Source organism: Mandrillus leucophaeus, unplaced genomic scaffold (genome assembly GCF_000951045.1).
Source record: "Mandrillus leucophaeus isolate KB7577 unplaced genomic scaffold, Mleu.le_1.0 Scaffold84, whole genome shotgun sequence".
Taxonomy (NCBI): Eukaryota; Metazoa; Chordata; class Mammalia; order Primates; family Cercopithecidae; genus Mandrillus; species Mandrillus leucophaeus.
The window spans coordinates 5,367,140-5,391,071 of record NW_012109141.1 but is presented as its reverse complement, the minus strand read 5'-3'; the positions used below and the strand labels follow the sequence as shown (position 1 = coordinate 5,391,071).

At 40.6% G+C, this 23,932-nt stretch overlaps 1 protein-coding gene across 1 annotated transcript in view; it reads right to left on the bottom strand.

Annotated features, from left to right (window-relative positions):
• RTTN (rotatin) overlaps positions 1 to 23,932 on the bottom strand; it is a 202,905-nt gene that overhangs the window by 25,897 nt on the left and 153,076 nt on the right. Inside the window, exons 41-45 of the mRNA XM_011968360.1 lie at positions 11,922 to 12,027; positions 11,064 to 11,161; positions 9,745 to 9,822; positions 5,765 to 5,891; positions 1,770 to 1,972 (exon numbers count right to left, since the gene is read on the bottom strand). Of these exons, the coding sequence (XP_011823750.1) occupies positions 1,770 to 1,972; positions 5,765 to 5,891; positions 9,745 to 9,822; positions 11,064 to 11,161; positions 11,922 to 12,027 (612 nt within the window). The remainder of the gene's footprint in view (positions 1 to 1,769; positions 1,973 to 5,764; positions 5,892 to 9,744; positions 9,823 to 11,063; positions 11,162 to 11,921; positions 12,028 to 23,932) is intronic.

Here is a 23,932-nt window from a genome sequence, read left to right as displayed (position 1 = left end):
TTTTTTTTTTTTGCTGCTTCTAAAGATGTTTTCAGACAATTTCCTACACCAGGTAGAATATGTATACCATGGTAGAAAACAAAACAAAACAGGATATTTCAGAGCCTGAGTTGTACCACAGCACCTGCTGCATTTTCTATGTCCTACAGATGAGTAATGAAGAAGTAGAAGTGTTAAGCGTCTGGGCTCATTATTACTTAATGCAGCAGAGGAAGTCTCAGGCATTTCCTAATTAGAGCAGAGGAAAAAGACTTGATTAATCTGTCCCTGGAAGGACAGTCTGATCACACTTCATCAAAATATTCTTAAGTATAGCACTAGAATAACAGATTAAGAGTTGAACATATCTTAGAGATTATTTTGTTTAGCCCAAACGAAGCTGAAAGAGAATAGGTCTCCAGCTCAAGGTCAGAGACCAGACTTGAGACTGGTACTTACATTCCTTCTGGGGCTCCCACTTAGCTTCCCACTAACATGCTCCATAAGGAAGTGGTGGGAAGCACTGCCCCCGCTCTTCTCTCACATATGCAGAATCTCTCACTCTTATGGATGCTAATCACATACATCCAGTTCAAGAGAATGTCTCATTTTGGAAATGATGTATGTATATGAATACATATATGAAGAAAATATATTCAAATATATATATTCATATATGACATACATGAACATATACATGAAGAAAATATCCAGCCATGCGCTGGTAAATAAACAACTGATTGTGGTGAGGGTAGAAAAGATCCACGATTTGTACAGTTCACAGAATTACATGGTGTGACACTCTCACTGCGGCTGATTTCAAAATAACAATGTAACATCAACTGGAATTTTCATAAAATTCCTGCAAATTTAAGATGACACTCATGAGTCAGTAGGAGGCTGGCTCCAAGGCGCCACTGAAAACATCTTTCCTTGGTGAGACTGATCTTTCCATTTCCTTAGAAAAACCTATCTTTCTATTCATGTGGTGATAACAAAATATCTTCTGAGGAGTTCAGGGAGAAGAAACAGTGGAGGAAAACGAGACTCAATTCTTATAAATCTTCTCAACTTTTACAATTTATCTTGGCCTTCAAGTAAAAGAAATGGAAGCACCCAAATTACAATACTATTAAGTAATATATAATCTGATTACACTCAAATTTGAAGGGATTTTCCTAATTAGGGATTCTGTTTATACACATCTAAATACAGAATCTGAGTGCACATCTGTACCAGAATTTATTTAACTCATTACATCCCTTTTAAATTATCTTAAGTTAAAATCAGGGATGAGGAGTCTAGTTTGGGAACTGGAGTCCTAGAGAACTCATAAAATTGCTTAATATGCCATAAGGAAGTTAAGGTCTAACTGGGGGAAGTGGGCTGTGATTTCATAAACCATTTTGTCAATGAAATTAAACTGAAATTGTTACTGCTCAATTTGGTCTGTTTAAAGACCAATATATTACTTTTTTATCTCCAATAAATGTAAGACAGCTATTGTTCTAAAACCCTCATTTTTGAGAATGATAAAATATAATCCGAAAGCTAAGAAGATCAGTGAGAAGGAAATGGCATGACTCTACTCCAGCTCCTGTCCCTCTGCACGTGTCATCTATCAACTGGCTTTAAACAAAGTGAACCTCTTAACCCTTTTATAATCCTTTAAAATAAAATGCCTCAAAATCATAATATATTAATCTTAGAAACTGAGTTGTAAACTTTTGATTGGAAAGATTATTTCACTGAGTACCCTTTTAAGATATGAGGGGAGTTTAAGTGCTTACCTTCTGAATTACTCCTTTACAGTCATGCGACAAGGCCAGGTTTGAAAGAAGCATAAAAACCATCTGCTGAACCGTGGTGTTCTCCAGCGGCATCTGGGAAGCCAGCTTGAGGACACACAGCATCAGAGAGTTGCTCAGGGCTCCTCTATGTGTAGCTTGAACAGGGTGTTGTCCACAACTTGACCAACAAAGAGAACTGCAACCTTCAAAAATAATAGCCTATCACAATGTCTTCTCAGTTTCCCTGTTTAGTTTTTGAAGACACTAAGTGGCAAAGCGTATCTGTCTATCAAAATGACTTGGCCATTAACCTGTGAACTGCAAATTAGCAATAGAGGCTAATGTTGGTGTCTACATGCAACCTAATAGATATACTGTCTCAATGAGGGCCTAATTATCTCAACAAAGCACTTTAAGACACCAGGTTTATTTTTTAAAAAAGAATGAAGTAAGCATACTAGGGTTTTTAATAGTTCCTAAAGAAAACATCTAAATAAAGGCCTGTGTAGAGGAACAGAATTTTAGAAATGGGAGATAACTTGTCTAATGCCTTCATTTTACATAACATACAAATAAGGAACATAATATCCCTGGGAAAGGGGACAGAACAAATACTATTTTCTATATTTGGTCAACAAAGATATAGAGCTCAGAAAAGCCAGTTTGTTGCTCAAGGTCACATAGCTTAGAATGGCAGGAGCCAGCAGTGGCATCTACAGGTTTCCCAGGGTCCAGTGTTTCTCAGGAAATTAAGTAACTGAATGAGACTTACTGAGGGAGAAAAAAGAAATTGGAAATACATTTTAATGTTAAATCAATAAGACTGTATTATATGTAAACCTAAGGTATAACTGACTTGTGAAAGTTCATACAAGGAGGCCAACTTAGGCATAAATTGATCAGAATCCAATACATTCTGTAAAAGAAACTCACAGAAGATGAGTAAATAAACAAAAGACACACTAGTAGAGCTGGAAAACGCACTGAAAGGAGACATTCCCACCAGACCTAAGGAATAGAGAAAGTTAACAGCACAGAATGAAGGCAAGGACAACCCTGTACACATATGCTTCAATAATAATTCAAGTTCAAGAGCCTGAAGGTCTGTTTCTATCTCTTTGTGCTGATTGCAGACAATCTGAGTTGGGTATCGAAATGGACAGCTCCAGAGGTGTGAGATTATTCAAAGAATAAGCCATCATCAGCATCTGGCAGTAACTAGATGGGCTCTTAACTGTTTTGAGTTCCAGTCCCTTCTCTGTATAACCTTTGATATTTAGAGACCCCAGTTGCTGGGCAACTGAGTGTTGTTAGAAGAAAGCACAAAAACTTGCTAACTAGTCAAATCTTAAATTTATGACCATACATTTTAAATGGGTACTTAACACTGCCAGCAATCCTACTTTCCTTCCTCTAAAAACAGCAACTTCACACTTTCTCCTCTTCTCACATCACCTCTACTCCTTGTCTTTGCTCATTTTTAGTGGTCAAGGTTCTCTCCTAAATGAAGAAAGCAGAAGTATTCAAAATGGGAATTTTCTCATCATTCCCATCAAGTCTACCAGCCTTCCTAAATCCACATCCTTCCTCTCAGCCTTCCCTCTGCTTCTGTTGTCTGCTGTGCTCTAGCTGTCACCTCTCTTATCCTCTCAGGCTGGGCTCTTACCTGTACTCTTTCCTATACCTCATTCTCCCAATCCCTTAAGTTAATAAACATGCCTTAAAAACATACATTTTTTAAAATGAGCAAAAACTCCTCCCTTGACTCCACATCTGTTTCTTGCTGTTGCTCCATTTCTTTGTCCTCTTAAGAGTAGAACATTTTGGAAAAGCTGTCTTCTCTACTTCTTCATCTTCTCTCCTCAACCCACACTAAGTAGGTTTCTGTTCCAGCACTACACTAAAATTACCCTCAAGGTCCAAAAGAACATCAGTACTGCTAAGTCCAATGGCCACTGCTTCTATCCTCACTTTAGTAGAATTTTCTACGGCATTCCACACAACTGAGCATGCCTTCTCTGACTTCCTGTGACTATGCACTGGTTATCTCACTGGCTGCTCCTTCTCTCTTTTTTTCTGCTGGTTTCTCATCTTTTGATTAACTCCAAATGTTAATGTGCCTCAGAACTCAGTCATGGATTTCTGCTTCTCCATCTACACATTCTCCCTGGGTAATCTCAAATAGCCACATGGCTTTAAATACAATTTATACAACAATGACTCCTGTGGTAGCCAGCCTCCAAGATGGTCCCAGTGGCCCCTGCCTCTGTACCAGGGTTGGTATGTGTGACCCACAAGAGCTAGGAGTGCTGTTCAGTTGCTTCTGAGACTGGATTATAAGAAACTATAACGTCTGCCCTCGGCCTACTCACTCTGGGTCGTTTGAGACAGCCGTAAGTAGCAAGGAATTGAGGCTCCCATAGTCACACTGGATCCTCTATCCCAGTCAAGACTTCAGATGATTGCAGAGACTCTGAGCGAGGACCACCCAGATTAGCCATTCCCAGATTCCTGAGCCACAGAAGCCGTGGCATAATGAAATGATTGATGTTTGCAGATGCTAAATTTTAAAGTAATTTCTTTTGCAGCAATAAATAACTAATAATATTCCCAACATTTTAAATCCTCAAACTTACCTCTAGTCTCCATTGAATCCAACTCCAACTTACTATTTTCACTTCAGTGAACATCAACACCTCAGACTAAACAAGACCAAAGAGAACTCCTGAGTCCTACTTCTTTCTCACTTCAAGTCTGCTTCTTTCAAATCTTCCCCATTTTAGTAAATGGCACTACTGTGCACTCAGGCTCATTTCTGCAAATGAAGTTCACCCCGGACACCTTTTTTTCCTTCCTACCTCCCACAACAGGTATCCTTGACTCTATCTTTGAGCTATATACTGAATCTGCCTACTTCTCTCAATCTCTCCAGCTACCACTCAAGCCCAAGCCACCATTATATCTCCATGAGAAGTCTCCCTGCTTCTAGACTTGCTCCCAATCATCCATTCTCCACATATCGCCCAGGGTAATTTTTCTTTTCTTTTCTTTTTTTGTGAGACAGAGTCTCGCTCTGTTGCCCAGGCTGGGGTATTAGTGGCGTGATCTTGACTCACTGCAACCTCCGCTTCCCAGGTTCAAGTGATTCTCCTGCTTCAGCCTCCTGAGTAGCTGGGACTGCAGGCATGCAACATCATGCCTGGTTAATTTTTGTATTTTTAGTAGGGACAAGGTTTCCTCATGTTGGCCAGGCTGGTCTCAAACTCCAGACCTCAAGTGATCCACCTGCCTGGGTCTGCCAAAGTGCTGGGATTACAGGCGTGAGCCAGCACACCTAGTCTAATCTTTCTGAAACACAAATTAAATCATGCGTACAACTGCCAATGTAATCTTGTTGCACTCACATAAAAATCCTGTTACACTCACATAAAAATCCATACTCCCTACTGTGGCCCCTGAGGCCCTACATGACCTGTCCTCCTATCTCATTTCAGATCACTCTCACCAGAACTCACAATGCATGGCCCACCGCAGGCTCTTGATAAGATGTCTATCAAGTGCATGAGCGAAAGAGGAGCCCTAGTGATATCGTGTATCATCAGACCAACTGTTGTGAGAACTAACGTTCATCACGCCAGTCTCTTGCTCTAGAATCTATAAAAAGTTCTAACCTTCACTTGGCTTTTGAGGTCTTACATCATAATTTTTATCCTCTCAATTTTCCTAGTAAACTCAATTTCCCATTGCCAGATAATCAGACCAATCCTCCCTCTCTATTCCCCGCACTGCCAGTGACTCTCTCATGGCAACAAACACACTAAAATATCTGTCTGCTCTCATAATACCTACGAGAAAGCTTGCCTTTGCCCATCATATCCTCAATAAATCAGAGAAATACTTCAAAATACGTATTAGTTTTTCCAGTCCACCTTAACGACATTTATAAAACTAGTATTTTGGTATATTATTGAAAGGCAGTATTGGATCCTATTTACCATTTGGAAAATTTGCAGTATAGACACAAAGGAGCTGCAGAGAAATTTGCATCAATGAATCATCCATCAAAATCCAAGGCCAGAGAGAGTGCAAGACAGGCACAAGGTGAGCTTCAAGAGCTGCTTCCTGTTGAAGGAAGGGAAAAAGACAGCCATTAGTCTGAATATATGAAAATATAACATTAAAATCAAAACAACAACAAAAAGCCACCAACGTAAGACACAAGGAGAATCCTGTGGCTGTCTTCAGCATCCTGCCCCACCCTCAATGGGCTCCACACATGGTGGCCCTGACCACGAGCCTGACCAATCTCAGGAAGTCCCTTCAACACCAGGGTGGTTAAGATGTGCCACTAAGGTAGGAGGCATAGAAAACAGCCTTTGTAACATGTAAATTAAACAGCAAAGTGATAACTCACAACACTGAATAAATTCCTGTAAATGCTATGAAATGGCCAGAAGTGAGAATTTCTGGTTAAACTTTCTGATCAACTCTGAGTCCTCCTCGCCTGCCCTCTCTCCCTCTCCCCCACTCTCTCTCTGTGTGTGTGTGTATATACTCAAAGTAAATCACAATTTTTGAGTAATTTGAATATATAAAATTCAGTCTAAATATTATTATAAATCAATAAATTCCGAAGTAACTCAGAGTCTTTATTACAAAGATCAGTTACCCCAGGACAATATTGCAGATAAAATATAGCTGTTTAAGTGCAGCAATATCTGTTTTAAATGAACAAGAATCCTGAGGTAATTCGTAGACCCATGTTTATGCATGTGAGCATGCACATAAATACACCCTACACAATTTCACATAGCATCAAGTGGCAGAATAGGAGAAGTGAGTCCCAATGTTTGACACTCCCCATAAGCACTGAGGTCATTCCCAGTGCTCTCCCTGAAGCTCTTCCCATGTTCACCACTCTCCGTGGCACACAGCCCTCCATCTGCAGCAGACGACCTTGTTTACTATTTCATAGAGAAGACAGAAACGATTAAGTACAAACTCCTTTATCTCCTCTGCCATTCTGTCCACATAGTTTATCTGTATTTTCATCCATTCATCCTTCCTGTCTGCCTGGCAGTGACAAAGAGGTGTTCCACTTCTTGCCTGCCAGAGATTCATACATTCAACTGTGTTCTGGAGCACAGCTCTTCCTGCCTCCTCAGGGATCTTAATCCACCAGTTAGTTCTCCTCTTGCTATCTCTTAAACAATTCGTCCCCAATTTGCTCATTTCTGTGCCTGTATTCAAGCAGTTTACATGTTAAGAGAAACAAACATACTCATTTCCTTTCATCCTATACGTTCTAAATTATTAATGCCACTTTTCATGACCAAACTTCTACATCATTATTGCTATAATTTCCCCGTCTCACATTTAATCTTAGGTCATTTCCATTTATTTTCTGCCCTAAAGATTCTACTGAGGCCACTCCTACTTTTGTGGTTGCCAACAAAGCTTAAGCACTGTGGCACTTGCTGTATGTCTCTTCTTTCTTAATTTCCATGCTGCTGCTCTATCTTGGATCATCTCTGACAGTCTGGATATTTGTCCCTGCCCAAATCTCATGTTGAGTTGTAATCCCCAGTGCTAGAGATGAGGCCTGGTGGGAGGTGTTTAGATCTTGGGGGCGGATTCCTCATTGCTTGGTGCTTGCCTCAAGACAGTGAGTGATCTCACGAGATCTGGTCATTTAAAAGTGTCCAGCACCTCCTCGCCAGCTCTCTCTCTCTCTTGCTCCAGTTCTAGTCATGTGATGTGCCTGTTCCCCTTTTGCCTTCTTGTCATGATTGCAAGTTTCCTAAGGTCTCCCCAGAAGCAGATGCCACTATGCGTCCTGTATAGTCTGCAGAACTGTGAGCCAATTAAACCTCTTTTCTTTAATAAATTACCTAGTCTCAGATATTTCTTCATAGTAAGGCAAGAATGGCCTAATGCAATCTCCAAATCCCTTCTCCAGTATTCCTTTCTCAGTTGTTTTCTGCCCTCTCTTAAATGTTCCTATTTTCCAAAGATACGACCTTGGTTTTCATTACATACTTTCTTGGGAAATTTCAACAATAGCGAGGACCACAAACACCATCTACACATTGACAAGCCATTTTTCACCTGGATGCCCGTAAGACTCTTGAGGCTAGCACGTGCAAGCAGGAATGTCGGGTCTCTCACACCTGTGCTCTGCTCTATCATGCACTCTTAATGCATCATAATGCAGCAGCTTAAACTGGAGTTTGGAAGTCATTCTACATCCCTCCTCCTCTTTTCAATGCCTCCAGTTTACTCCCTACCCTTCTTCTCCTTTCTACCTGCTCAAGTTAAGGTGTCATCATCTCTTGTCTGGACTATGACAGTCCCCTCCGCCTAACCTTATCCACTGTTTAATTCATTTACCTCACAGCCACCATGATCCTTCCAGTATGAAAACCCCCTAATGTTATGCATATGCAGACAGCAGGGTGGGGTGGCAGTGGGTGACCTGGTGAATTACCCAATAGTGGTCAACTATTAATAATGAGAACATGCCATACACCTGATAAAAGCTGAAATTGAAATTAAGAATCTCTACCTCTGTAAGATTATATTTATACTCAAGGATAATCTAAGTATTCTTTGGGTTTACTTCTTATTAAACAATTTAGAAATACAGAAATGCTTTGACTTATTGAGATATTACACTTTTATAAATGCCTAATGTGATACAAATTGAGCACAATATTTATAACTAGCAGCCAGGTTAGCATTTCATAAATCTTTATAGGTAGATCCTACATGTAAAGTATTCCAGAGTATTTCCCTGAATAAGGTGTCATGAATGAATATTAACTGCACACACACATGAAATTTATATATTTACATATACACATGAATACTGACTGTACATCCAGTCACAAGCATAATATCATAAGCATGAAGGAATCATAAGTTTATTAATGGCACTTTAGTTTTGAGAAAAAGTTCATATAAATTCATATATGGGGAATTTTAATAAAATGTATAAATAAATACTTAATTTCCATCAAACTACTCGGAAATATTAATTGTGAGTCATGGCTCTGGCTTTTTAACATCGGGTAAGGAGTAAGTGTGTTCAACATGTCCCTTTTCCAGATGTGGTATGGTTTTTCCAGTTGTGCTCTTACCACAAGAGCAAAACAGGTAAACATTTAAAAGGCAATAAAAGTTTCTATAATTTATCTTTGCTTTCTATATTAAAGCTTTAATTTAGTATTTTTTAAATTTTATTTTCATGGTCAGCTCTTATAAAGAATAATCTAGTATTTCTGCATTAAAGCATTAATCTAGTATTTCAAAAGTGTTGTAAAACTATAGACAAAGCAAATCATAGTGTTCAAAAGATTATATCCTCTATAGTAGTACTGATACAATGGTTTAAAATATCATCAATGCTTACAGACAAAGCAAAATATCTCAGTGATTTCTAGACAGAGGGGCTGTGTAAATGGTCACAGGGAGTCAGCAGAGCTAGAAGCAACTTCCTCTCAGTGGATGTGGCCACACTAGGTAGCAGTTCTAACTCTCTTCTCCTTTGAAGCAGGAAACTCTTATTTCCTTATAGATACAGAGAGTTTCATTTATTTCCTTGCAGAGTTGTTTTGACAACCCATTTTGAAAGAATCTACCTTATAAGACACAGCCAGCCATTCATTCCATACCTAAAATAGGTGGGAAACCAACACTTAAAATGCCTAAGAGTACAGAATGAGGCTGAGGTTTGTGAAGTTAAAATTTCAATGATAAAACACTGATAAACACAAGAAATGTAATCAGTGATGAATAACAAGATTAGATACACACATTTCTGACAACTAACACTGAGTTTGAGGACCAATCAACCGTGTGTCTAAAAATTTAAAAGTCAGAGCTTTCCATTTTTCCTACTACATTATCTCATATAAAAATTAAACTGCTTAATACCAGTACTTCTACTAAAATTTTGAAAAGTAGCTCTACTTACTTTACATTCTTCATTTTGATAAAGACAGTTTCTTAGGAGCTGCATGGCAATGCTTAACTCTTTAATAACACCATCCTCCTATTTAAACAAAAAGCAGTTGAAAACTGTGAATGCAACAGCATACTCCGTTTTTGTGTATAGTAATTCCCTCCCCTTTGGGTCACAGTACAATGCAGGTGTGCTCTAATCATGCCCGACCACTGTAACTCTGAGGGAACTGACAGGCTAATGATCTCTGAAAGATGACCATATCTCAAGAAGCACATTCACCACGAAAAAGCTATTTTTGTTCTATCAAGCATGGAGGAACTCAGATATATGATAGCCTCCATGTTTCATCTCAATAAAGTGAGGCAGATACTGACAGGTTTTCAATCATATCAGGTGTTGGCTGACTTTCTCAATGATGAAGGGCCTTTGGCTAGAGAGGAAAAGAGGCAAAAAAAAAAAAAAAAAAAAAAAAAAGAACTGATAAACATACAATCAATCTCCTGAATCAATTACACTATTAAATAAGACTTTGTCTTGGTTTCTTATTAAGGGAAGTAGAAACTAGTTATTACATAGAGTGCTGCTATAACGGCCTTACCTACACACATATATGTATATTTATATATTTATACTATTCACACACTTTCATTTGCTGAATAAGTAGGTGGCAGATCTTGTTAACCACAGTAGTTATTGTTAACCATAGCTATTATATAATAACTATGTTATTTTGAGTTTATCTGAGCATGCAGTTTAAACATGAGTCCAACAGACTCAATGCTAGAGGAGATATTCAGAAGGCACAGAAGGAGAAAAACAGAGATGAGGAATACCAGCTCTTCAACCACCCAGATATGGGGCAAATATTAGCTCCAACGATTACCAACTGTGTGATTGTGCTGTAATGAGTGTTTGTTCATGAGATAATAAATATTAAAGGTTTCAATAGTGGCTGACATATAGAAAACTCTTAATAAATTATAGTTGTTATAGATCTCATTCCTAGTTAACCTATGCTTGTTTTGAGATAAAGATTTTCTTTTTGTAGTATAAAAAATTTATCTGGCATAGTATCATGTATATGTGGATATTTCCAATGTTTTATAATAACAACAGTACATAATAAACAGATGTTGTCTAAAGATCTTCAAGTAAGAATTAAGACCAAAACAAGTCAACAATCTGCTAACATAGAAATCTCATTAATTCATCCATCTCTACCTTGCTTCTAAATGAGATACTCATTTCAAGCTCGTGCTCATTTCTAGGCACAAGGGGACTGGAGAATGGTCTCTACATATAGCCATTCATTTATCCCACAATATTACCTTTTTTTTCAATGCTGCTTTCCCAGGCCTCAGAGAATCTAGGTTCAGTTGTGCATTTATGTGTTTCATCTGCTCCATGCAATTGTCTATAAGATTGGCTGAAAGACAAAATCTATAGCAGTCAAAAGGATATTCTATTTCCAAGTTAAGTTAAAACCACATATACCAATCAGATTCTCAAAAAGGTAACATTCTCTATTTCTGACCCACTTCATTTTAGAATTTTCAGTCAGTGATTAATGAATCAGAGGGGGGAAAAGTAAGAGGACTAAAATGCTGAAGGCCACTTGTTTTCAGTTTTTAGTAAGATACTCCCCAAATCCAATTTATAACTTGAGGAATACATCATTTGTTTTAGTAGCAAATCACAACTGATATTAATGGACTTGATGTTGCCATTATTCTCTTTTAATTCTCAGATCTATATTTTCCGATTCCCAAATGAGAAATTACAACACTCAAGAGGAGAAATTTAGAAAATATGGAACTGTCTGTTGCTGTTTTTACCATCAAAACTATGTGGGTTTTGTTCAGGTATGCAGTAAGTGCTTCTGGATAGTAATATTTAATTACAATGAAACTCAATGTGTTACCTTTTAGCTTCTCTAATATTTACATATAGGTCCTTTAGAGCAAGAACCTCACATATTAAACAAACAAAAAACTACGTCTAATCTTTTTATTTGAAAAGTAATGCATATTTACTGCTTCTGTATGAAAAAATGATTTTTACTGACACTAAGACTATACTGTAAGTTTTTTACATTTTGAGTCTAAAGAAAATTAACTTTAACAAGCAACAAAACATATGAGCTGCTGATAATGCCATCAACACAGCTGACGTGTCACGTGGCTCACCTTTCAAAGCATGTTTCTGTGCTCTTCTACTGACAGCCAGAAGTGACATCAATGCATTTGCAGCTACTCTTTTCAGGATATCTTTGGAGGATTTCCCTTCATAGCACTGCAGAGAATACAAATCAAACTGCCTTGAAGAAATATTTAATCTGCAGCAAAACCGTTGTGAATAAAGAACATTTTCTACTTAAAAGATATTGCTAGGTTTCAAATATCATGTGAAATTCACTGGATTTTAATAAATCATTAATATTTGAGAATGTTCTGTGTGGATAAGACTGTGTAAGTTGTTTATAATATGGAAGAGAACAACAATCATTCTTAAAGACGCATCGTCTACAGAAAAAAGCTTTATTTAGCTTTTACATAGCAAGCTCACATACTTACTCAAATTCACCAGAGCATGCTGTATACATACCTATGTGTAGCTTATTAAAATGGGTCCTTGTAAAACTGCTGAGCAGGAGAACTGTCATCAATGTCCTCCTTTCTCCTTCTGGGGACACATTACCCTCTCTCCATTTCTACCTAAACTACCCCTATATCTCAGGTGATTTAGTTCTTTCCATCTTTCATTTCTATGGTAACATGCACCTGTCATATAACATTTTCTCAAAAAATAATGCATAACTTTTCAGACTTTCAGAGAAATGGAAAATCATTTGTAATTCTGAAACTACTATTTCGGTATATTTCCTTTATACATTTAAATTTATGAGTTAGAAAAATTTTCACTTAAAAATTTCTAATATGTACAAAAGTAGACACAATAACAGATTCCATACATTTTTATTAAAAAAAAAAAAAACAACTAGAAATTTCTGCTCCAAGATGGCCAACTAGATACAGCCAGGAGGAACATCTCCTACTGAGGGACCGGGACATTAGGAAGACTGGCACACTCCTAGATCTTCAGAGGGAGGGCACTGAGAACAGATGGAGGGAAAACACAGAGCCGGGGCTGAAGGGAGAGGAAGCTGGGGACCCTGCTCGAGGCTACCAAGCACCACAACTTGTTCCTGGCCCCCAACCACTCCTGCAGAGGGGGTGAGTTGAAAAGGCAAGGAAAAAAATTCACTCTCACCACAGGCCTCTGGAATCATGGTAGGAAGGGACCCCTGGACCACTATGGACATTTGAGTTGTCAGGGAAAGCTGCTTAGGGAAGCAGTAGAAGCAGCACTCCAGCTGGGGCAGAGCCCAGAGAGTTTTGTATGGGAGTGTCTATAGCGTAGCACTGCCAGGGACGCCCACCCCCTTAGGCTAGACTTGCTCCCATAGAAGACTCTATCCCTAGGGGAACTGTGGGACCTCAACTCTGCAGGGTGGTCTTGCCCATGAGATGGGGCCAGTCTAGGTCACCCTTTGGTCTGCTGGCTTCTCCCAGGGCCCGAGCCTAGCCACACCTGCTTGGAGTGAAACTCCCAGGTACTTCCTGGGGGCCTACATGGTAGCTCTTGCACTGGCAGACTGTGCCTGACTAGCAGAGTGCTCCAGTAGAGTGACCCCAGTTGGACATGCAGCAGCATTCCTCCCCCACTGCAGCCTCCTTCATGCTGCCTTGCCTGCAGGCACTCACCCACTGGCCACCCACCACAATGCTTTGTGGGCGTGTACAGGAGGACCTGCCTTCCCTTCCCCACCAGCACATGTGTGCACATGCACCCTGCCATGTCACTGCTGCCAGCCGTGAGTGCACTCCATCCTCCCTCCCTGCTATTGTCCTCAGAGAGTCAGCAGGCATGGAGCCCGCCAGCCCTGGGCCTGCCAGCACCCCATCCCTGCGCTGGGGCTGCCAACACAGAACTAGCCACCAAAAGCAGCGAACCCACCCCCAGCCCTGAGCAGCCACCGACACCAGAATGAATGGGCACAAAGGGCACACACAGTCTTGCGTCCACCATTGCCCAGTCTCGTGCTAATACTACCACCAGTATGAATGTGCACACAGTCCTCAGGCAGGGGCTCCCAAATCCCCAAGCTGTGCTGCTACCACAGCTGCTGTAGACACCTGCATCAAGGCTGGCACCCTGGCACCTGACGGCACCCTGCTGCAGCTGACGAGTGTGCACCCTGCTGCTGACATGTGTCAACAAGGACAGATCCTACTGCCACTCTCCTATGAAGTGCTCTGGCTGGCACCAACCATCAGAGAGTTATGAGCAGCAGTCCTAGAGCACCTTGGACCCTCCAGAGCACAGGTTCCTAACCTTGAGGAAACAGAGATCAAAGCCCTGCCCAGACACCAGTCCCCAAGAGTTAGAGCACACAGTCCAGGAGTCCTGAGTTGAGCCTTGGCCCCCTAAAATCCTCCTAAAATGAGTCGACTGAATACACCTTATATCATAATGAAATGCCCAAGGACATTAAGTAGGATAAAAGGAAAAAAATAAAAAATAAAAAAAGACAATCATCCAAAGGATAGCAACTTTAACGACTTGAAGGAACATCAGCCCGCAAAGATGAAAAAAAACCAGCGCAAGAACTCTAAGACCTCAAAAAGCCAGTGTCTTCTTTTTTCCAAACGACCACATTAATTTTCCAGCAAAGGTTCTTAACCAGGCTGAGATGGCTGAAATAACAGAATTCAGAATATGGACAGGAATGAAGATCATGGAGATTCAGGAGAATATTGAAACCCAATCTAAGAAAACTAAGAATAATAAAAAAAAAAATACAGGAGCTGACAGCCAAATAGCCAAGGAAAGAAAGTAACCGACCAAACAGAGCTGAAAATCTGACACCAAAACTGGCAGAGACACAACAACAACAACAAAAAAGGTCAATATCCTTGATGAACATCAATGCAAAAACCCTCAACAACATACTAGCAAACTGAATCCAGCAGCACATCAAAAAGCTAATCCACTACGAACAAGAAGGCTTTATCCCTAGGATGTAAGGTTGGTTCAACATACATGCAAATAAATAAACATGATTCATCACATAAACAGAACCAGAAACAAAAATAACATGATTATCTCAACAGAAGCTTTCAGTAAAATTCAACATCTTTTCATATTAAAAACTCTCGACAAACTAAGTATTGAAGGAACATATCTCAAAATAATGACAGCCATCTATGACAAACCCGCTGTCTACATCATATCGAATGGGCAAAAGCTAGAAGCATTGCCCTTGAAAACTGGCACAAGACAAGGATGCCCTCTCTCACCATTCCTATTCAACACAGTACTGGAATTTCTGGCCAGGGAAGTCAGGCAAGAGAAGGAAATAAAGGGCATCCAAATAGGAAAAGAGGAAGTCAAATTATCCCTGTTTGCAGATGACACGATCCTATATCTACAAAAGCCCATCATCTCAGCCCAAAAGCTCCTTAAGCTGATAAACAATTTTAGCAAAGTCTCAGGATACAAAATCTATGTGCGGAAGTTACTAACATTCCTATATACCAACAATCAACCCAAGAGGCAAATCAGGAATGCAATCCCATTCACAACTGCCACCAAAATAAAATAAAATAAAATAAAATGCAATACCTAGGAATACAGTTAACCAGGGAGGTAAAAGATCTCTACAAGGAGAAATACAAAACACTGCTGAAAGAAATCAGTGGTGACACAAATGAATGGAAAAACATTCCATGAACATGGCTAGGAAGAATCAACATTGCTAAAATGGCCATACTGCCCAAAGTAATTTGTAGATTCAATACTATCCCTATCGAACCACCAATCACATTCTTCACAGAACTAGAAAAAAAACTTTTAAAATTCATATGGAACCAAAAAAGAGCCCAAAACACCAAGGCAATTCTAAGCAAAAAGAAAAAAGCTGGAGGTATCAAGCTACTTGACTTCAAACTATACTACAGGGCTACAGTAACCAAAGCATGGTAATGGTATAAAAAATAAACACATAGACCAATGGAACAGAATAGAGATCCCAAAAATAAGGGTGCACACCTACAACAATCTGACCTTAGACAAAGCTGACAAAAACAAGCAATGGGGAAAGAACTCCCTATTCGATAAATGTTGCTGGGATAACTGATTAATTATATGCATAAATCGAAACTGGACCCCTTCCTTATACATATACAAAAATCAACTGAAGATGGATTAAAGACTTAAATATAAAACCCAAAACTATAAAAACGCTGGAAGACAACCTAGGCAATACCATTCCGGACACAGAAACTGGCAGAGATTTCATGATGAAGACGTGAAAAGCAATTGCAACAAAAGCAAAAATTGACAAATGAAATCTAATTAAACTAAAGCGCGTCTGCACAGCAAAAGAAACTATCAACAGAGTAAACAGACAACCCACAGAATGGGAAAAAATATCTGCAAACTGCATCTGACAAAGGTCTAATATCCAGCAACTATAAGGAATGTAAATTTACAAGAAAAAAAAACCATTAAAAAGTGGGCAAAGGACACAAACAGATACTTCTCAAAAGAAGACATGCACAATGCCAACAAGCATATGAAAAAAAGGTCAACATTACTGATCATTAGAGAAATGCAAATCAAAACCACAGTAAGATACTATGTCACACCAGTCAGAATTGCTATTAAGAAGTCAAAAAATAACACATGCTGATGAGGTTGTGGAGAAAAGGGAATGCTTATACACAGTTAGTGGGAGTGTAAATTAGTTCAACCACTGTGGAAGGCAAATTAGTTCAATCATTGTGGAAGGCAGTGATTCCTCAACAAGCCAAAAACAGGACTGCAATTCAACCCTATAATCCCATTACAGAGTATACACCCAAAGGAACAAAAATCATTCTTTCATAAAGACACACGAATACAAATGTTCACTGCAGCACCATCTGCAATAGCAAAGACATGGAACCAACTTAAATGCCCATCAACGGAAAACTGGATGAAGAAAATGTGGTACATATACACCATGGAATACTATGCAGCCATAAAAAAGAGCGAGATCATGTCCTCTGCATGAACGTGGTTGGAGCTCAAGGTCAAGATCCTTAGGAAACAATGCAGGAACAGAACACCAAATACTGCTTGTTCTCACTTATAAGTGGGAGCTAAATGATGAGAGCACTGGGACACAAAGAGGGAAACAATACACAACGGGGCCTACCAGTGGGTAAAGGGTAGTAGGAGGGAGAGGATCAGAAAAAATAACTATTGGGTACCAGGCTTAGTACCTGGGTGATGAAATAATCGATACACACCAAACCCCCATGATATAAGTTTACCTATATAACAAACCTACACATGAGCCCCTGGTCTGGCAGCATTCATCACAGAATGACAGAAGTGCCCTTGGGCTCTAAGTGAACATTAGCAGCAGCCTGGTAGAACTCCTATGGGACCATGGTAGTGGTGGCCAAAAGGAGAATCTCCTTTTCCTGTGGAAAGGGGATAGAAGAGCAGAAAGGACCCTGTATTGTGGTTTGAGTGCCAGGTTAGCGGCATTAGAATAGAACATCAGGCAAAATTCTAAGATTTTTGACTCTAATCCCTGGCTCACAGATAGCAACTCTGGACCTGCTCAGGGTCTAGGGAAACTTACCGCTCTGAAGGGAAGGACAGAAACCTGGCTGGCTTTGCTACCTACTGATCATAAAGGCCTACTGAGAGGTGACAGTGTGCTAGTAGCCCTCACTCTCAGCCCCTCCTCGGCCTCAGGCCTCAGCGTACACTCTGGCTGCGCTTGAGGAGCCCTTCAGCCCGCCACGACACAGTGGGAGCCCCTCTCTGGGCTGGCTGAGGCCGGAGCCTCCTCCTTCAGCTTGCGGGGAGGTGTGGAGGGAGAGGCGCGGGCGGGAACCAGGGCTGCGCTAGTGGGCCAGTGTGAGTTCCAGCAGGCCTGGGCGCCGGCTGGGCAGGCCCCGCATAGGGAGCAGCCAACCAGCAACGCAGGCCCAGGGCAGTGAGGAGCTTAGCACCCAGGCCAGCAGCTGCGGAGGTTGCGTTGGGTCCCCCAGCAGTGCCGGCCTGCCCGCTCCGCACTCAAATTCTTGCAGGGCCTTAGCTGCCTCCCAGCAGGGCAGGGCTCAGGACCTGCAGCCCACCATGTCTGAGCTCCTCCCCCTGTGGTGGGCTCCCGCAGAGCCTGAGCCTCCCCCATGGGCGCCACCCCCTGCTCTGTGGCAGTCCCTGGACAGCCCAAGGGTTGAGGAGTGCAGGCACGGCTTGGGACTGGTGGGCAGCTCTGCCTGCAGCCCTGGTGCAGGATCCACTGGGTGAAGCCAGCTGGGCTCCTGAACCGGATGGGGACTTGGAGAACTTTTATATCTAGCTGGAGGATTGTATGTGCACCAATCAGCACTCTGTGTCTAGCTCAGGATTTGTAAATACACCAATCAGCACTCTAGCTCAGGGTTTGTGAATACACCAATTGGTACTCTGTATGGAGACTTGGAGGACTAGTGCTCTGTGACTCTGTCTAGCTCAAGGATTGTAAATACACCAATCAGCACTCTGTGTCTAGCTCAAGGTTTGTAAATACACCAATTGGTACTCTGTATCTAGCTAACTAGCACTCTATGACTCTGTCTAGCTCAAGGATTGTAAATGCACCAATCAGCATTCTGTCAAAACGGACCAATCAGCTCTCTGTAAAATAGACCAATCAGCTCTCTGTAAAATGGACCAAACAGCAGGATGTGGGTGGGGCCAGATAAGGGAATAAAAGCAGGCTGCCGGAGCCAGCCAGCAGCAACCCACTGGGGTCCCCTTCCACACTGTGGAAACTTTGTTCTTTTGCTCTTTGCAGTAAATCTTGCTGCTGCTCACTCTTTGGGTCCACGCTTCCTTTATGAGCTGTAACACTCACCGCGAAGGTCTGCAGCTTCACTCCTGAAGCCAGCGAGACCAAGAACCCACCAGGAAGAAGGAACAACTCCAGACGTGCTGCCTTTAAGAGCTGTAACACTCACCACAAAGGTCTGTAGCTTCACTCCTGACAGCGAGACCACAAACCCACCAGAAGGAAGAAGCTCCAGACATATCTGAACGTCTGAAGGAACACGCTCTGGACAAGGGTCCGCAGCTTCATTCTTGAAGTCAGTGAGACCAAGAACCCACCAATTCCAGACACACTAGGGCCTTGAGTGAACACAGGTGGTAAGCAGGTAGTGACTGCAGTGGGTTTTGAGAGAAACCCAGTGTTGTGTTGACATCAGAACTAATCCAGTACAGTTCCAGTGGTGGTAGCCACAAGGGGTGCTAATATCACCACACCCCCAGTTCCAGGCTGCTCAGTATATATGTAGAGACTCTGTTTGTTTGGGAGAAAAGGTAAAAGAACAAGAGTCTCTGCCTGGTTATCTGGAGAATTCTTCCAGATCTTATCCAAGACCACCAAGGCAGTACCTCTACAAGTCTGCAAGAAACAAAGTATTATTGGGCTTAAGGTCTAATTCCCTTGGAATGCCTGGAAAGCCTACTCAAGGAGGACACACACAAACAAGCCCAGACTGCAAAGACTAAAAGAAATACCTAACTCTTCAATGCCCAGATACTGATGAACATCTATAAGCATCAAGATCATCCAGGAAAAAATGACCTCACCAAATGAACTAGAAAAGGCATCAGAGACCAAGCCTGGAGAAACCGAGATGTGTGAACTTTCAAACAGAATTCAAAATTCAATTCAAATTCAAATTCAAAATTGCTGTTTGGGAACTCAAAGAAATTCAAACTAAGAGAAGGAATTCATAATTTTATCAGATAAATTTGACAGAGAGATTTAAATAATTAAAAAGAAGCAAGCAGAAATTCTAGAGTTGAACAATTCAACTGGCACAATGACAAATCCATCAGTTTCATAATAGTGGAGCTGACCAAGTAAAAGAAAGAATTAGTAAGCTTGAAGGCAAGTTATTGGAAAATACACAGTCAGGAGAAGGAGACAAAAGAATAAAGAGAAAAAGAAGAATGAAGTATGCCCATAAAATCTAAAAAATAGCCTCAAACAGGCAAATTGAAGAGAAAGAGATAGTGGTAGAAAGTTTATTCAAAGGGATAACATCAGAGAATTTCCAAAACCTAGAGACAGATCAATACTGAAGTACAAGAAGGTTACAGAACACCAAGCAGATTTAACCCAAAGAAGACATTTAAGACATTTAATAATCAAACTCCTAAAGGTCAGAGACACAGAAAAGATCCTAAAAGCAGCAAGAGAAAAGAAAGAAATAACATACAATGGAGCTCCAATATATCTGGAAATGTTACAGGTCACAAGAGAGTGGTATGACATATTTCAAGTGCTGAAGGAAAGAAAAAAAAAAAAAAAAAAACAAAAAAAACTTTACCCTAGAACAGTACATATGGCGAAACTATCCTCCAAGTATGAAAGAGAAATAAAAACCTTAGACAAACAAAAGCTAAGGATTTCAACACCAGGCCTGTCCTACAAGAAATAGTAAAGGGAGTTCTTCAGTCTGAAATAAAAGGATGTTAATGAACAAGAAGAAATAATCTCATAGTACAAAACTCACTGGTAATAGTAAGCACACAGAAAAAGAGAGACTATTATAACACTGTAATGGTGTTGTGTAAACTATTCTTAAGTAGAGAGTCAAAATTATGAACCAATCGAAAATAATAACTACAGCAAATTTTTAAGACAAAAACAGTACAATAAGACATAAAGAGAAACAACTAAAAGTTAAAAAGCAGGGGAGATAAAGTGTAGAATTTTTATTAGTTTTCTTTTGCGTGTGTGTTTGTTCATGCCATCAGCATTAAGTTATCATTAGTTTAAAATAATGGGCTATAAGAAAGTATTTCCAAGCCTTATCATGGTAACCTCTTACAAAAACAATACAAATGCAGACACAAAAACTAAGAAATTAACATACCACCACAGAAAATCATCTTCACTAAAATAAAGACAGAAGGAAGTAAAGACGAATGAGAAGATCACAAAACAATTAGAAAACAAATAACAAATGGCAGAAGGCAGTCCCTACTTGTCAATAACAACATTGAATGTAAATGGACTATGGACTAAACTCTACAATAGAAACACACAGAGTGGCTGAAGGGATGAAAAAACAACGCCTACGTATCTGTTGCCTACAAGAAACAGACTTCACCAATAAAAATATACACAGACTGAAAATAAAGGGATGGAAAAAGATATTCCATGCCAATGAAAACAAAACAAAAAAAAATTAGGAGTAGCTATACTTAGACAAAATAGGTGTCAAAACAAAAACTATAAGGAGAGACAAAGAAGGTCATTATATAATGATAATGGAGTCAATGCAGCAAGAGGACATAATGATTCTAAGTATATATGTACCCATCACTGGAGCACTGAGATATACAAAGCAAATATTAGAGCTAAAGAGAGAGATCTCAAGACAAATAATGGCTGGAGACTTCAACACCCTACTTTCAGCACTGAACAGACAGATCTTCCAGACAGAAAATCACCAAAGAAACATTGGACTTAATCTGCACTAAAGACCAAATGGACCTAATAGATATTTACTGAAAATTTCATCTAACGGCTGCAGAATACACATTCTTCTCCTCAGCACATGGATCATTCTGTAGCATATTCCATATGTTAGGTTCACAAAACAAGTCTTACAACATTCAAGAAATTGAAATAATATCAAGCATTTTCTATGACCAGAGTAGAATAAAACTGGAAATCAATAACAAGAGGAATTTTGGAAACTATACAAACATGAAAATTAAACAATATGCTCCTGAATATCCAGTGGGTTAATTAAAAAATTAAGAAGAAAATCGAAACATTTCTTGAAACAAATGATAATGGGGCCAGGTGTGGTGGCTCATGTCTTGTAATCCCAGCCCTTTGGGAGGCCAACGTGGACGGATCACCTGAGGTCAGGAGTTCAAGACCAGCCTGGCCAACCAACACGCGAAAAATATAAAAATTAGCTGGGTACGGTGGCGAACGCCTGTAATCCCAGCACTTTGGGAGGTCGAGGTGGGCGAATCACGAGGTCAGGAGATCAAGACCATCCTGGCTAACATGGTGAAACCCCATCTCTACTAAAAATACAAAAAAAATTAGCCATGCATGAAAGTGGGCGCCTGTAGTCCCAGCTACTCAGGAAGCTGAGGCAGGAGAATCGCTTGAACCCGGGAGGCAGAGGTTGCAGTGAGCTGAGATCGTGCCACACTCCACTCTAGCCTGGGTGACCGAGTGAGACTCTGTCTCAAAAATAAATAAAAATAAAAAATAAATAAAAATATATGTAGCAATTGGGGACAGGGGTGTGTCAGAGTTAAGACTCCTAAGGAAATAGTTGTGTGCACAGATATGTCTTTTATTCCTTCCTGAAATCCCACTAAAATGACAAAAATGAGATCACACACACACACACACACACACACACACAAGCCTGAAAACTAGAAAGCGGATGGATGAGTGGCAAGTGTATCAGGCTTGGGAACCCTGAATTTTAAGTGGTGAGTGGGGAAAGCTGAAAACTACCCCAATCTATCCACTGAATTGCCCAAGGCTGAAGAAATTTAGCACCAGGTATCCCTGGATGTGAGGACAAAGGAAGATTGCTTAAAGTCTCCAAAAAGTAGTTACATGCCCAGATCCTGCCTGCCAGCCACCAATTTGTATGTAACTAATCCACTCTTCCTCCCAGCCCATGCAAAATCCTGGATGTTTAGTTTCTGGAAAGGATAAATTAGGATTCTGAACTGGCAGACACGGGAACATTTGTGGGCAAGAGTATTCTACTAAAACCTTTGAAGGATTAAGTGAAATTGTGCAAACTAAATTCTGAGACCTCAGCTGTCATCTCCTACTTGGCTACGTAACATTTGGCAGTTGAGTTTTCACCTCCAGGAAAGAGATCAGAAGACCATTCTCCAGGGAATCTGATAAGCCCCAGAAGACAAGCCTGCAAAATAACTCCCGTTGCTCCCCTTGCACAGCAATTGAAAAGTCGCACTGTCATGCTCAGGGATGTCAATCTGCTTTGAGTTTCCCAGTCTTAAATACAGCACATAATCAAGATTACCAGACACCAAGAAAAGCTGCCAAACAGAAAAAAGAGACTAAAATAAATAGAGGAAAAGACAGCAGAGAGAGACTACATAGAAAAAAAAAATAGGAGCTCCAAATGTACAGAGCATACAAAGTACCAGGAATGCCTCTGAAGTAATTCAGAAAGCATGAGTTTATAGATGGAAAGATTGCTCAAGAGAGCCCAGCACAATGGCTAAAACAGATCCACACCTGGATGCTTCATCTAAACATTTTAGAATACAAGAGAAAAATGAAAGATTCTAAAAACTTCCAGGAAGAGAAAAACCAGGAATTCTAAGGGCTTCAGAATTTTCTTTTTTTTTTTTTTTTTTTTGAGACGGAGTCTCGCTCTGTCACCCAGGCTGGAGTGCAGTGGCGTGATCTCAGCTCACTGCAAGCTCCACCTCCCGGGTTCACGCCATTCTCCTGCCTCAGTCTTCTGAGTAGCTGGGACTAACGGCGCCCGCTTCCACACCCGGCTATTTTTTTTTTTATTTTTAGTAGAGACGGGGTTTCACTGTGTTAGCCAGGATGGTCTCGATCTCCTGACCTCATGATCCGCCCACCTCGGCCTTCCAAAGTGCTGGGATTACAGGCATGAGCCACCGTGCCCGGCCAGGGCTTCAGAATTTTCTATAGTAACATTTGGAATTAAAAAGAATAGACGATGGCTTCTAAATTCTGAAGTAAATGATTTCCAATCCAGAATTCTCACTAGCCTAACTATAAATTACATGTAAGGGAGATAAAGACTTTCAGACACTTAGATCTCAAAAGACCTCCTCGGTACCTTTTCTCTGAAAGCTAAGGGAGAAGAGACTCTAAGCAAAAATGAAGAGCATTAACCAGGAGACAAGGCCACAGGAGATGGGAGACAGCATGTGGGATGCAGAAGACAGAGCACAGAGGTAAAGGAATTCCCGGAAGCAGGTGAATGGATATCCCAGGATGACAGGAGACTGCACCTCGCACAGAGGTAAAGGAATTCCCAGAAACCGGTGAATGGATATCCCAGGATGACAGGAGACACCAAGT